Genomic DNA, 16,643 nt, shown 5'->3' on the forward strand with positions numbered 1-16,643 from the left:
ACATATTTGAAAAAAAAAAAAAAAAACAGGGAAACACAGACACACAGACAAAGTGTCACTTGTATCTGACAAGTTCTACAGTCATCCTAGAAAAGAATACATATTGCATAATGTGTGTGGCATGTGCTGGTAACTAAAATGTGGCAACTTCTGGACAAACAAAGCAAATAAATGATATGTACTTTTCATATTCTGCCAAGACATTTATTACAACTTATCAACATAATATTCATCTTCCATATGTCCAGATCCATTCTGTTAAAATATCAGATGCGCACTAAAATGGTAATACGACTGTTCCAAATTAAAATAAATCCATGAAATGGAATGAAAAATTAATGAACTCTTACATACATCATGTACTCTAGATGAATAAGTTTTTTGAAAATTTATGTAACATTCCATAACCTGTCCTATTGAATAATGAGGTAGACAATACGAATCATGAACAAGTTTACAATATTTAACAGCTTGCAAATCGTGTTGACCCCCATAGTGCTTTACTAGGTCCACCAATGGTTGTGGTTGTGGTGGTGGTGGTGGCGGTGCTTGTGCTCCACTGCCTACCTCTGTGGTGTCCACTGGTTTACAGAGACCAACAGTGACATTTACTACATAGTAGCAATGTTGCTACTTCATTTTAGAACACATAGTGCACAGAGATACCAAAATCAAGTTAAAGCATCGTGGGACTGTGTATGAATAGACCCTGTTGTTTCGAATCCGAGGCTATGGTAAAGAGCAACTAAGTCGCTTCATCTATGTCTACATGTACACCATAAAATGACATGTCATGAGTAAGGGCAAAACAACTCATTTTTGCCTGATCAACTGACGTAATAAAACCATTTAAAATATTTACAAATACATTGCAATAGCATTACTAATACCACAAAAGAGCTTGGATCCCAATTCCTATCAAATTTTTGCAGTTTGTTAAAATGTTTGTCCGAAAGACTACATGCCCATCATGGGATAAATAAGCCATGGAAAGGGCCATCAATATAGTAAACAAGAATTAAATTGGCTGATTGAGAGCAGCCAGACAATTTGGTGTATCACAGGTGACTTTCAGAAGTCATGCCACAAACGAAAGGTCAGAGGTTTCAGTCTACATTTGACGAAGGGTTTATGCAGGATATAGTGTCCCAAAGAAACTAGCTTACTAAGCCGCAGAACAAAATAGTATCTCTCAAAAATTTAATAAGGAGAGGAAAATTGCTGGCGGGAATGACTGAAAGGATTTATGACACACAATCCTTATTTATCTTTAAGGGAGCTGGAAGCTGCTACTTTGGCTCATGCAATGGTATTTAATAGAGTTCAGGTTAACAGATTTTACATGGTATATGAATGTCCTCAATAAAGAAGGAATTTCACCAGTATGAATTTATCTGTACTTTCATGTGTGGACATGAGTCAAAAAATTTTTGCAATGACTGGAGAAACAAGTGGGGGCACTTACAATTGTTGAAAGGAGGTTGAACATTACAACATTAGTGTGCATGAATTCTGATGCTAACTTTATACCTCCAGCTTTACTCTACCCCAGAAAAAACCGAAAGAGCAATTAACTGAGGCAGTACCTATAAGAACTCTAGAAATAGGGCCAGAAAGTGGATGAATGGCTGGAGAAATTTTTCTAGTTTCATTCAGGTAAGCAAAGAGAATAAAGTGTTTACCACTGATGACGATTGCTGGAATCTCAAACATGTTCAAGTGCTGAAATGTGCCAATGAAAATGGAGCGTCTCTATTTTGCCTACTATCCCACTGTAATTGCCAACTTCAGCCAATACACGTTTGCATTTTTGGGCCCATGAAGACCCATTATAAAGAAAGTTTCAAACCTCCTAGAAACACACCCAACGTCACCCAGTGCCAAATGCGTTAGCTCTTTGCCACTGCATAAGGTATAGAAGCACGTGTGGTTAATACTAAGAGTGGATTTCCTAAGGTTGCTTGACTCACTCCAGGTCACACTGTTGCTGCCCTCTCGTTCGCCTGCATCACTTAGCTAGCTGAAATATCCACATGCAAAGAGGGAGGCTAAGTCAAGGGAAAGTGAAAGTACCACTGAAGCAGGGCTGGGCTTCAGTTCCTAGTCAGCAGAATCCACCCTCTTTTGTGCAAGGCTACCTATGCAGAGCCTGTGGGTGCCTGGGCACCATTCTACCTCGCCGCCGTCATTGAGTACCTAGCAGCTGAGTGCTTGAACTGGATGAAATCGTAGCCTGCAACAATAAGACATACGTAACCCTGCACCACTTGGACCTGCAATCTGCAACAATAAGATGCGCAACAAGCTGCCCTCTCACATCACCACAGAGGCTTTTGTCCAGACCAACATCCAAGCCATCCTGTTGCCAAAGGAGAGTGAGAAGAAGGCATAAACGGCGGCCGCCTCTCTGGCTCATGGGACACACAGTGCTTCATGCTACCTGTATGCAATGGGCTCAGCCGGCAGCTTGGGCGAAAACAATCTTTGCCTGTACATGGTGACCAAAATTCACATCCACCTAGGCGCAAAAACGAATATCCCAATTTTCCTACATGTTCACATGTTTTACAGAATATTTCACCATCTGAAGAGGAATACTTCCACAAACAGCTTTCACACTTGTAAAAGATAGCTCTAGATGACTCAAGGCACCATTTGATGAAGTATTTACAGTTTGTGCTGCAGTACAATGCTCATTAAAGAAACGTAAAATAACTCTGGTTTCTTCTGGCTTTCTGAGCAGCTGTACCAACAACAAGCTTCTAGAAGAGAAAGTGCACCAGTGAAAATTAACTGAGGATTGACAGATATTTCGACAAGCTTGCAAAAGAATATAGTTAAGCAGGGTGGAAGCCTATAACTCAGATCTCAGTGCAGATGAAGATGACTGTGTTTGTATGTACTGCACTATCTTCTCCCATTCAAGACCAGGGGAATCGTGCATTAAATATACTAGATGTAAGGTATGGGCTTACAGTATGCTGATATCCCAACTACAGTTATGAATTTTGTGAGAAATCTCTTCAGACCTTAGAAACATATGCATGGATATGTATTAAACCCTCAAGAGGTTTTGGCTTAGGGTGTTTACTTTTTCTGAAAATTGTGCACTATCATTTTGTCCCTATTGTAATTATAAAATGACACATGGGCATAGTTTTTTGTCTTAATTTTTTCTTAATATTGTAGTTTCATGTTTAATGATTTCTAATCATTTTTGTGTATGTCCTGGATTTTGAAGTGTTTACATAATAAAAAATAATTAAATTTATTGAATAAAAACAAAACATTAAAATAGTATGTCATTTCTGGAACTCTTCCCTACAGCATTACAGGTCGCTAAGAAACCAATGAAAAAGGAAGTTCTGTAAAGACAAAGCAAAATGGTTGCTGGAAAAGTGTGAGCATTCAAGATCAAGAGTTAGAAAGGAATTCCGTTGTTAAAAGCAGAGAAGAGCAAGGATGGAAACATAGTGAAGACCTCTATGAATGAAAGGAACTATCAGATGACATGGCAAGAAAAAATGGTCATCAAATAACAAAACATAGGGGACTCAGTATTAGAACTTAAGAAAAGCTTTGGAATACTTGCACACAAACAAGACAATCTGGTTGGATAATATTACTTTGGAATTTCTATAACGTTTGGTGAAAGTGACACCCATATGACTGTTCAAGTTGGTTGCACAACCTATGACAAGGGACATACAAGCACACCTTCAGAAAAAAAATGTCATGCAGATACTATAGAAGCAGGCAAAGGCCAATAAGTGAAGACTTCCACACAATCAGCTTGACAACTAATGCATCCAAATTTATGACGAGAACATCATACAGTAGAATGGTAAGGAAAATTTAAGAGCTATTATAGTCTGATAAGTTTGGATTTAGGAAAGATAAAGGCCTCAGAGAGGCACTTGCACTTGGTAATGGAAGCAATATTTACCAAAAATAAAGGAATGTTCATTGGATTAGTCTATCTTTAGGAAGCTTTGGCATTGTAAAATGGTGCAACTCGTAGAAAATCTTGAAAAATAGTTTAATAAATAGGGGAAATGCAGGTAATATATAGTTATATACAATAATCGACAGGGAAAAATAGGAATGGAAGAAAGAGGAACTAATTCAAAATATGCTAGAAATGGTTCACTCTAATCGTTTAAAACGAAAATCGAGGTATCTCTGCTGCAACTGAAGAGATTCAGGAATAGAATTAAAATTCAGAATGAAAGGATTTCATGATAGGATTGGCTGATGGTATTGTTATCATTAGCAAAAGAGAGAAAGAATTACCAGAGCGGTTGAATGGAATGAACAGTTTAATGAATACAGCATTAGGATTTACAATCAAAAGAAAGATGAATGTATTGGGTAGTAGTATAAACAACATTGATAACAAAGTTATGAAAATTAAGGACCACACTAGCAACAAACATAGACATGAGGGACAATGAAAGTTGCTCCAGCAGGGTAATACGACATTCCCTAGAAAACAAGACTAGAAATACCAAACACAGGCCTTAATCTGTAGAAGAAGTATCTGAGAATGTACATCTGGAGCTGAGTAGTGAATGAAAATGAATCGTGGGCTGTGAGAAAAGCAAGAAAAGAGAATACCACATTCAGAATGGGAGGCTATAGAAGGATGTGAACTGATAAGAAAGGAACTGTGGAAGTTCTCCAAAAAACAGGTGAGGGTACTCATATGTGGGAAACTGTGACAAGAAGAAGGGACAGGGTAATAGTATGTGAAGACATCAGGGAATAACAGCCATGGTACTACAGGGAGCAGTATTGCTACTCTCATGTGAAGAAACTCAGTTCCTCCCCCCACCCCCACATCTCACATAAACGTAGGTGGTGCTATCAGCACTAAATTTCTTGGAACAGCCAGAAAAGTAATCTATAATGGGTAGAGTTTCTGCTCTATATGTGTGTCAATGCTGGGACATGCTGTTATGCAAAACTGCAGCGGTGCGACCAAGGTGCTCTATATCTTGAGGAGCTGAGGCAGAAGAGGCCTTTTCCACTTTCTTCTGATTTTACTCTTTAGGATCATGTTTATTGTTACCAGTAGATATTTAATTCAGAATTCTAGGAAACTTTCTCCTCTCTCGTTCTTTCCAATAATCTTATATTGTCTATTAACTATGTCTTTTTACCTTCCCCTATTACAGCAAACCAATGATTATTAGATTTCTCTCTTTTTACATACAGAGATACCTATTCACTATTGTTGTATACTCTCTTCCTGTCACTTGATTTTCTGGGAGTGACAATGGCTTCCAAAACTGAATTATTGTTGCTATTGTTTTGCTAATTATGACACAAATAAATCACTGAACTCTTCAAAATTACTCCTGGGTTGCTATTCAGCGTTGACCTTTCCCTCAACTTCCTCATCCTGTTGATATTATCACATTCCTCTAACAGGCCATCCTTCTTTCCATTTCAATTCACTGGTCACGTTAAATCTAGATCCAGGCATCATATTTTCTTTTTCATATTTCCCAGCCTTCCTATAACTCCCCCCTTTCCCCCTCACCACTCCAATTGAGGATCTTTGGGACTACCTCGAGTGTGCTGTTCATGCCATGGATTCTAAACTGAGAAGACTAGTGCAGCTGGCCTGTCTGTACCTTCCAGAAACTCATTGACTCTCTTCCCACATACGTTGTGCTGCCAAAGGAGCTTATTCAGGCCTTTGACAGGTTGTCACATTAATGCGATTAGATAGTATATTCATGGGTGATGTGTTTCGAAAACAGCTTCTTTAAAGAAAATGTAGAGCAATTTTAATATATTTCGTGTTTCAAACATGAATTTTCATGTCATGCTAACCAAAAAAGAGAGAATCAGGCTGAATAATTAACAATAGGGGCTTGAAGTTAATTATCAATGATCTAGGAAGTGCAGCCAATTTAACCAAAAGAGAAAATTTCTAGTAAGTAAATATCACAAAGTATTGCATAAATATTTAAGTGTAGCCAAAAATTTTATTAGCTATCAGAAATTCAGGGGAATATATAAGTAAGTGGTGTGGAACAAATGGAAGTTAAATATCAGTGACTCTTCAATGTTCTGGTTATCGGAGAAGGTACAGAAGCAGCAATGGGTAGGGTGGAGAAGGCCGTCAGCAGCACCCTAACTGAAGGAAATCCTGTGGTATTTACTGGACAGTTTTGTGAAGATACAGAAAACTTGAAAGACAGGCAAACAAATATGACGCCTTTTCATCAAGGATGCAAGCAAAGCATGTTGACCACTACACCCCTTCTGTGGGAGCCAGTGTTACATGTGCTGTGCATGATGGCTGAACAAAGAGAAACAATATGGGGAGACTCCACACTGTATGGGAGCAGCCAGAGCTGCCGTTAGGCCTGGGTTCTTATCCTTTGAGCTGGTCACAGGTTGCATGCATAATGATCAACCTCACGTGGGTGCACAGACGCTCACTTCACCTTTTCTGCGAATCTTCTATACAAGCCATTAATGAGGAACTGTTTCATCTGCTGAGCCTTAAATGTAGTTAAAAAGTTTTCCTATACCGTCTAAAGACAATAAAAGATTGCGCTGAGAAAATTATTTTCAGATTGTAAACACCGAGTTGGGAATAGCAATTGCTCTGACCATCTACTTTACACGAACTGATTTCCTCAGGTCTATATTAGCTGCATCATCAATCGAAAACTGTTAATATATTGTTGCTCAACATGATCTTTGCTGCAGTACGATACTTTGTACCAGGTGTTGGTTATGAGTGACACACTTAGTCCTCATCTTTTCTTGTGTTTACGCAGCGTGACACTATTGCTAGGTATTTTACTGCAAGTAGCAGTTGAAGAAGACACACTAAACCGCTTTAAACTCTACTTTACGCAAACAGGATTTTAGTGACCTGCACAGTGCACAGAATGAGGCCTGAGGCACAGCTCGTCTTGGCCCCAAACTAGACACATCACTGCTTCGGCTTATGTGCTGAGCAACGCATCTTTGTGCCCACAGCAGAATGACTGATGCTGTATACAAAGGGTTTGTACCTTTGTTGAGATACCTGATGCAGAAAGCTATAGGGCAACGTTTTGTACACATGCAATTTAACAGTGACAACAAATAAGGAGGGACTGTGTAAAGGTCAAAATGTTTGAAGCTATGAAAACTTGGGCTGTTTCATGACATCTGCAGCATGAGTGGCTGGCATTGTCAAAGCTTCACCCTCCATTGCCGGTGATGAATTGGAGCCGAGCTCACAGCCACAGACCATATGTACCTGTTGCCCCAATGTCTGAGGGCTTTTCCGCGGTCATTTCCGGTGCAGTTGTACTCTTGCTACCTGCGACGGTCGTTCGCTGCATTACAGGAATCCAGGATCCGTTTACCTTAAGGCTTTCCGCTTTCTTGTTGGAGCCATTCACGTGTTTTTCTATTTCTACAGCTTCTCTGAATAAGCGGCTGATTTCTCAAGCTGGCCCAACCTGCACTGTCTCTTATGTTCTTTCATCCTGGTAATGATTGATCATCCAGTCATCCCGTCTGCGGCAGCGAGGTGGGCTCCAGTTCACCACTGGCAGTGAAGGGCGAAGCTTTGACAATGTCAGCCACTCGTGCTGGCGAAACGTCAGTAAAATCATCAGACGAACATCGGCCAAATGACCCGAGATAGAAGCCAGTAGGCAGTTTGTCAACAAGTGGCGACGAAAGCCTTAACAATTCTCTTTGAATCTGCCGGGCAACAAAAGTATTCTGAGGTACCAGCAAATGGCTGTTGCAGGCATCAATGAAGCTGTATTTTACAGGACAGAGACATCTATACAAACTCAGTGGCAAACATTATAGCCTTGAACACACACACACACACACACACACACACACACACACACACACAGACACACACACACAGATATCTGGACAGAGTTTCACACTTAACAATGGTAAATGCAGGTGATCATCTTGTCTCACACTTACCTGGTTTCTGTTAGTGGCCCACCGAGCAACTGACTCACTTTGACCACCTCATCAGGGTGGTTGAGGACCGCATCGGCCCAACCCGCTGTGGCAAACACCAGCGAGTTGGCTTTTATGAAGGCGACAGCGACCTCAGCGAGGCTGGGACAGGAGTACCTCACTGCCAGCACCGCCGTGCGCGCCGCGTTCTCTGCTGACAGCTGACTGGCCAGCTGCTCCTCACACTGGACCTTCAGCCCCCACACGCCGTACCTGTCTGCAGCTGCCAGGAGTTGTGGGGCCATGCGGGGCATCTCGGGAGCATGGAGGGAGTTCATGTAGGCCAGCAGCTGGTGCAGCACCGGGCCCTCGACGTCGGGGACGGTGACGACACTGCTGTTGGCCTCCGGCGTGTCCTGGCAGAGCATGGCGGCGAACACGGGGCTCCTGTCTGCCAGGACGGCCCTGTCCGCCACCAGCCGCGTGTCCCCGGCCACCAGAGTCACCGTGGTCCCTTCCCCAGCATCCGTAGCAGCAGCCTCTTGCACCTCCCTGGCGGCTGCCATTGTGAATGTTTCTGAAACAAGGCATCACTGAACAGCCATTTGCCCTTACACAGCACCGTAAATTCATGTATTAGGCATAGGTGATCTGTGCTCAGCAGCAGCGGGTAAATATCGCCAATTACATGTCAATCACAGCTGCATGACATCCTTCCCTAGCCACAGGTGATAGCCACGTGTCTTCAACAATACAATATCAAACACCTGTATTTCCCACAAGAAGTCGACAGAAAGGGGTGAAGACACTATTTCTGTAATTTCTAGTCGCAGTACAGTGTTACAAAACAATGAAGGTTTTAAATATGGAGATCAGGAGCAATACAAACAAGGCCTGGCGAATCTATAGCTCATAATCACTCCCGGTATTTAGGAAACTGCTAGTAATTACCTTTCCCGTTCCACTCCCAAGTAGAGCGACAGTGAAACAAGTACTAAAATGTAGACTTTCACGGGCGGAAATATCATGTACATTATAATTATCCGGGCTGTTATGCCATGGTCGGTTGATGAATTCTGTGTCAATTCCCAACGTTTCGTCTCCGACTGCGGGAGACATCTTCAAGGGGGTCAGTAGCTTGATGGAAGGTCCAACACACCCAGTACAGTCAGTAGCGAGCCAGTGGGTGTGTTGGACCTTCCATCGAGCTACAGACCCCCTTGAAGATATCTCCTGCAGTCGGAGACGAAACGTTGGGAATTGACACAGAATTCATCAACCGACCACGGCATAACAGCCCGGATAATTATAATGGACAGTGAAACAAGTGTCTATATGCCTCCTTATGAGTCCTAATTCCTAGCATCTTATCTTTGGGTCCTTACGCGAAATGTACGTTGGTAGCAGCAGAATCGTTCTGCTGTCAGCTGCCAAAGCCAATTCTCTACGTATTCTCAATGGTGTTCCTTGAAAGAACATCAGCTTCCCCCCAGGGATTGACATTTGAGTTTCTACAGCAGCTCTGTAACATTTTCTTCAAACCTATTGCTACCAAATGTTAGAAGCCTGCCTCAATTTCTTTGATGCCATTCCTTCAATCCGACCCGGTGACGATCAACACTCACGCAGTACCCAAGAATGAATCGCATTACTGTTCCGTAGACATCTACTTTACAGGTTATTTACACTTCCCTATTTACGTGCTCGTTCCATTTCATATCGCTTTGCAGCTTTACTCCAGGATATTTAATGGACGTGACTATCAAGCAGAACGCTTCTAATGCTGTAGAGGAGCATTACTGGATAGTTTTTCCTACTCATCTGCCATAGCTTACATATTTCTACGTTTAAAGGTAGCTTTCATTCATTATACAAACAAGAAATTTCGTCTAAGTCACCTTGTACACTGCTAAGTCACTCAAAAACACCACCTTTCTCTACCTCAGCATCATCAGCAAATAGTCCGCCCCGGTAGCTGAGTGGTCAGCGTGACAGACTGTCAATCCTAAGGGCCCAGGTTCGATTCCCGGCTGGGTCGGAAATTTTCTCCGCTCAGGGACTGGGTGTTGCGTTGTCCTAATCATCATCGCGCAGGTCGCCGAAGTGGCGTCAAATCGAAAGACCTGCACCAGGCGAACCGTCTACCCGATGGGAGGCCCTAGCCACACGACATTTCCATTTATCAGCAAATAGCTGCAGATTGCTGCCCACCCTGTCTGCCAGCTCATTTATGTATATGGAGGATCACAGGGATCCTCTCACACCACCCTGCCGATACCCTTGTCACTGATGAACGCTCTTCATCAAGGACAGCATATTAGATTCTATTATTGAAGAAGTCTTTCAGCCACTCACATATCTGAGAACCTTTTCTGTTGCTATCTCCATTAACAGGCTGCAGTGCGACAGTTGCAGATACTTTCCGGAAATCTAGGAGTATGGACTACCTTTTGCCCTTCGACCAGAGTTCGCAGTATAATCATGTCAAATGACAAGGCGAGATTCACACATGCAATTATTTCTGAATTTGTGCTGATTTGCACACAGAGGCTCTTAAATAAAGGAAATTTATTTTCTTTCAATTGATAACATGTTCAAGGATTCTACAGCAGACGAATGTTGAGAACATTGATCTGCAATTTTGCAGATTCGTTTTTTTATTCTGGTTATATGGATGCACTTTTTTCCAGTCGCTTGGAATTTGGTGCTAGACAAGAGATTCGCGACAAATGAAAGCTAAATTAGGGGCCTATGCCGTATACCGGGTGTCTCCAAACATTTTAGCCTAACGGCCACACTGGCTGTTCTGCTAAATCCCAAGGGCAAAGACCTGGCTACAGCCTCTAAGTTTTCCTGAGGCCTGATACAAGTATTGCTCGGCTCACCTCGGTACAATTCAGTTTTTGTGACGCTTATCACTGTCGTCATTCTTTACGAGCTGACAGTGGCACTGCAGTTGCCATTGCGCAGTGAACAGCTATTATTGCATGAAATCTGGGAGGGAACAAAATGTGGAAGACTCTGTGAGTAATCACACTGAAGTCGGAAACGAAATATCAAGCAAAAATTGGAAAAATTAACGGAAAGGAAGAAAAGCTGTTAAAAGTGTTAAAAACAATATAGCAGGTGGCCTTGGCTGGCTGACTGCAGTAATAAAAATGGATGAGCCAGCCACTGCCACACACTAAAATACCCATCCTAAGAGCAAAAGGCAAGAGAAACACAAATGCTGAAAAGATGAATACCAAGTCGAATAGACAGCACCAGAGGTGGCGGGGATGAGTTAAAATGCAGGTAGGGTGAAGGGATGGAAGACAAGGCCACATGCAAACCCTTAGACTGAATGTTAAAATCCTCCTCTCGAACAAAACTTGAAGCTAGATCGGCTGTTCAGGCACTGCCACCCAACACTGCAGGCAGTGCGCCAGGAAGGTTAAAGGTCTGTCTCAGGGCGGCTAAATCTGGACAGTCCAATAAAATGTCAGACAGTCAAGTGTGAACCACAGCGACACTTTGGTGGGTCCTCGCAACGTAGGTGACCGTGAGCCAGCCATGTATGTCCGATGAGGAGCCAGCAAAGGACGATGTAGTCCTTGTGAAAAGCTCGCATGGAGGACTACCATACATTCGTCGTCTCCTTTACCATTCGTAGCTTATTCAGCAAAGTCAGGGAACAGCATTCTGTATACCAGAGCCCTAAAACTAAATGAAACAGACAAAAATATTTACAGATGTAAATTAAGTGATGAGCAGCATTCGAAGTCCTGCTGATGATTTCCACTAGTGAACTTGATTCACAACCATAGACAATTGTGAGTGGTGGTGGTGGTTTGGTTTGTAGGGCGCTCAACATCCATCTTTTTCACATTCCAGTCTCCCCATTTTTCTGAATGATGAGGAAATGGTGAGGAGAACACGAACACCCAGTCTCTGGGCAGAAAAAAATCCGCCGATCTAGCCGGTAATCGAACGTGAGACCCTGTGATAGACAGGTTCCAATACTAACCACTAGACCACGAGCTGTGGACAATTGTAAGTGGGATGTTACAGTTACGTAAATTTTATTAATCATAATTACAATGCTTAATTTCATTATGTTTATTGAATTACGTTACTTGGGCACAGTAAAGTTTCAGGAAGTGTCATAATTAATTACAATTAAAGTGTTCATTTACACTATATATACTATATGTCAGTAGTTAATTTGTAGTTTAATTGGTGGTAGAATAAAAGTAACTGATTATTACACGATTAAGTTCCATCGTAACTTCGCTTAATGAGCATGATGCACTTCTAAATCTTACTCAATTAACCCTCTTTAAGTGCAACAGTTTTTCGTAGGAATCCATGCAGAATAGGTCAACACGTTCCATTCCGAAAATATAGGTACCCAAAAAGACATAACATAGTAACATAATTTATTTGTAGTACAGTATATCGTGTTTCAGAAGAATGATGTCTCAAGATATTTGTTAGTGACTGTGGCTGAAAACTTGTCGACAAAGGGAAATAGCATGTTCATACTTCGCATAGCTACTGTCTTGTGGTTATCTTAAATGAATTCGTGTCAGTTAACGATCAAAAATCCTTGCCCTTGCATCGTAGCAGAAGCAGTCCCAAACATTGGCGCATCGCGACCGCTACTTCTGGCTGAACGAAAACAGGCGGCACCGTCGGAGCTTCCATCCACTTCACAGAGCGCGGTGGTCTGCAGGTACGGCTGCCATCCGCCCCGATACGTCAGGACCGTCCCTGGTACGGACCTCCCCCTCCCGACACCCCCGACAAGAGGAAATTATGTCCCCATTTTGCAAAACACTCTTAACGAGCTTGGCTGACGTACTGACGCAACACCATCTCTTAGCGCAACATGTAAATGCAGCCTCAGCTTTCTCTGTGTCAACAAGTTTATGTTGATAAGATCATCTCACAGATGGTGTTGCATGTTGCGTATCCTCTGTTTCCGATGCAAGCACCTTCTGGATGCAGCACTGTCATTCGAGAAAATACCAGAAATCTCCAGCACTACGTGGCTGGAACTATACAAGCAGCGCCACACGGGAAAATCGGCCAGTTCCCATTTGCAAGCTGATAAGACGGTTCTTCCTAAACGTAATACGAACAACGTGTGCCAGTTGGTAATGTATAGTCACGTGTACGGTGACGAAAGTGTTGTCGACTTTTTACCGCCTAATTAGCTTATCACAGCTAAAAAAGTCTGGAAAAAGTGTGTCACTTTTCGAATGATTACACAAAGAAGCGGTCTTTTGTCAAGAAAGGACGTGCAGATCAGGCAGAGCTGAGAGGTTCGTTGCTGTTTCATCTCAGTAACTCACGGAGGTAAGCCAGAAGTGAAGCATCACATTTCTACGAAGAATCTTCTACAGACGTTAAAGTAACCTCTGGCGTGCCACAGGGGAGTGTTATGGGACCATTGCTTTTCACAATATATATAAATGACTTAGTAGATAGTGTCGGAAGTTCCATGCGGCTTTTCGCGGATGATGCTGTAGTATACAGAGAAGTTGCTGCATTAGAAAATTGTAGCGAAATACAGGAAGATCTGCAGCGGATAGGCACTTGGTGCAGGGAGTGGCAACTGACCCTTAACATAGACAAATGTAATGTATTGCGAATACATAGAAAGAAGGATCCTTTATTGTATGATTATATGATAGCGGAACAAACACTGGTAGCAGTTACTTCTGTAAAATATCTGGGAGTATGCGTACGGAACGATTTGAAGTGGAATGATCATATAAAACTAATTGTTGGTAAGGCGGGTACCAGGTTGAGATTCATTGGGAGAGTGCTTAGAAAATGTAGTCCATCAACAAAGGAGGTGGCTTACAAAACACTCGTTCGACCTATACTTGAGTATTGCTCATCAGTGTGGGATTCGTACCAGGTCGGGTTGACGGAGGAGATAGAGAAGATCCAAAGAAGAGCGGCGCGTTTCGTCACTGGGTTATTTGGTAACCGTGATAGCGTTACGGAGATGTTTAATAAACTCAAGTGGCAGACTCTGCAAGAGAGGCGCTCTGCATCGCGGTGTAGCTTGCTCGCCAGGTTTCGAGAGGGTGCGTTTCTGGATGAGGTATCGAATATATTGCTTCCCCCTACTTATACCTCCCGAGGAGATCACGAATGTAAAATTAGAGAGATTAGAGCGCGCACGGAGGCTTTCAGACAGTCGTTCTTTCCGCGAACCATACGCGACTGGAACAGGAAAGGGAGGTAATGACAGTGGCACGTAAAGTGCCCTCCGCCACACACCGTTGGGTGGCTTGCGGAGTATCAATGTAGATGTAGATGTAGATGAATCTTACCAATAGATTCGCGGTAGCATCAACATCAAAGCCCATGGCTACATTCATGATGAAAGAAGATACCCAGAAAGAATTACCCGTTGCTGCTGCAAAACTAACAGCAGCTTACGAAGTTGTCACGCTTCGTCAGTCCTTCAGTTCTCTTGACTGTGACGTAAAAGTGAATGCCTCAATGTATCCCGACTACAAAGTCGCAGCAAAGCAGTCTACAGCCAGAACCAAAGCTATAGCGATTGTTAAAAATATTATCTCACCACACTCCGTGTATGACCGCACAGAACATTTGCAGACAGTTTCAGTTTAGAACACTGGCACCGACGCATCGAACCAGGAGGCCGAAAAGGTGTTTCCTTTAGTTGACCACTACTTAGCTGAATCTGTCAGAATCCAAAAGAAGCTGTTCAAGTTTGAGTCACGTAATAACGAAACATCGGAGACAATTGCAAAGTTTTCTTTAGACCCTTTAAGACAACTGAAAATTCCATCAGATAAATTAATCGCTTTACTGGAGGCAATACCAATAACTTCGGAGACCTTCATCGACGCGCTCAGCGGAATGTGTTTCACCAAATTAAGGAGCGACTACGAAACAGTGTAGAGGGAACTGGGTTGCCTGCCCGTATTCTCCACAGTACTACTATCAAGCGCTGCTGCAATCTTGACTCTAGACATTGAAACAACCGTCATAAAAATACGTAATTGTGTTTCAATACACTCTGGGAGGACAAGTTGAGAAAGTTCTGCTTATACGTTGATGTAAATCATCAAACTCTTCTAGCTCATTGAAAAGCAAGATGGCTCTTGTTAATGCCCGCAGTTGAGAGAATTCTTAACCTTTGGACAATTTTTTGACGCCAAAGAGGCCACTTGAAATAATTTGATTTTTTCAGTAATCCCATGCGCGAAATTTATTTCACGTTACTACAGTCAAACTTGGCTCTGTTTGAAAAATATATAGAAAACGAGAAGAGTAAAGTCTCGATAATTGAAGTAAGAAATATATCAATTTACACTTAAAGGTATATAAATGAAAGGAAATCAGTCAATTTTACCGGCATGCAAACAAACATGTATTTGAAGAAAATAAAGAATGAGAACCCTAGCCAAGAAATAATTTGATTTCAGAATTTGAACTTGAGACAATAGCTTTCTGTACCATAACATTTGATTAGTGAGAGAAATGGGATAGTTGTCTTCATAAAGATCAGGTATTTGATTGGATGACGCCATCTGAAACCACAGAATGCTTGACGATTGAAAACGCTGCTATGTACCTGAATAAAAATTACGCGAATATTTCAGGCGACAATTGTTTTCGGTAATATCATATGAGAGAGAGGTCGGAAGAGCTTTTAGAAACTCAGGGGAGTCAAGTGTGAACAGTCCGTGGAAGAGGCGTGGATTTACTTTCTTAAGGAAACCCAAAATCCTGAACACAAATGCCGACTACTAGAATCTTGCGAGTATTTTTGTTCTATTCCCGCACACAATGCCACTGTGGAAAGAGCATTTTGGCTGACATCGGCCCAGTGCACTGACGAAAGAAGTCGACTGCTGACAGGGACTGTGGAGTCAATCTTACAGTGCCAGTTTAACTACAAGCTGACTTGCATGGAGTTTTATAAATACGTAAAGGGAAAAAAGATTTGCTGAAAGAGGTGAAATCTTCAGAAATATGTGGTGTACCAATTATTTCTCCGCAACAAATTACTTGTAAATGTGTTCTAAATAAAAATAATTATAATAAATGAATTTCTTGCTACATTTCTAGTGCCCTATATGAAGAGTGTCCCAACTAGATAGAGCAATCCTAATCATACAGGAGATCGAATTTCGTACAACATACAGACACAGTCATGAACGTAAGTATGCATGATAAGCGATGCTACGTATATACGAAGGACGCACGGGAATAACGATCGAGGTCCATCAAAATCTTAAATTTTATTCGCGACGTCGTCTCAGAAAGGAATGGAAGTACTGCAATATGCCAAAGTTTTTCGTGAAATCGATCAAGTCAACTGAAAATCCGCGTCCAAGTTTTGATGTACTTGAGAAGAACGATGTTGGTCCATTCTATGCCGAGGAAGAACGCCCTCCGCCCTCTGTGGTTCGTATCGTGTGCTGCAGCTTCGTGCTACTGGCGTAACAATACTTGACCGTCACTCACACAGTGAGAACCGAGTTCGAATTGTTACGTTGTTTAGTAACAAAGCACAGACAAGTGAAGTGAAATGAAAGCCACAGAAACGCAGGAGGATGAAGAACGTTTCGGTCCTGTGCGGAATGCAGGGAAACCAAGTGCTGAGGCGTATTTCTGGTTCTTCAAAGTGATTATGGACCTCGAGTCACGTTACAGTTACGACTGTA

General features: G+C 42.2%; 1 protein-coding gene across 1 annotated transcript in view; it reads right to left on the minus strand.

Moving 5' to 3' along the window:
• The window catches only part of LOC124553828 (serine/threonine-protein phosphatase 6 regulatory ankyrin repeat subunit C-like), a 49,861-nt gene that overhangs the window by 1,168 nt on the left and 32,050 nt on the right, over positions 1-16,643 (minus strand). The window contains exon 2 of the mRNA XM_047127814.1: positions 7,966-8,521. Within this exon, the coding sequence (XP_046983770.1) occupies positions 7,966-8,510 (545 nt within the window). The 5' untranslated portion in view covers positions 8,511-8,521. The remainder of the gene's footprint in view (positions 1-7,965; positions 8,522-16,643) is intronic.

The sequence above is a fragment of the Schistocerca americana genome, chromosome 11 (genome assembly GCF_021461395.2).
Source record: "Schistocerca americana isolate TAMUIC-IGC-003095 chromosome 11, iqSchAmer2.1, whole genome shotgun sequence".
NCBI classification, from domain to species: domain Eukaryota; kingdom Metazoa; phylum Arthropoda; class Insecta; order Orthoptera; family Acrididae; genus Schistocerca; species Schistocerca americana.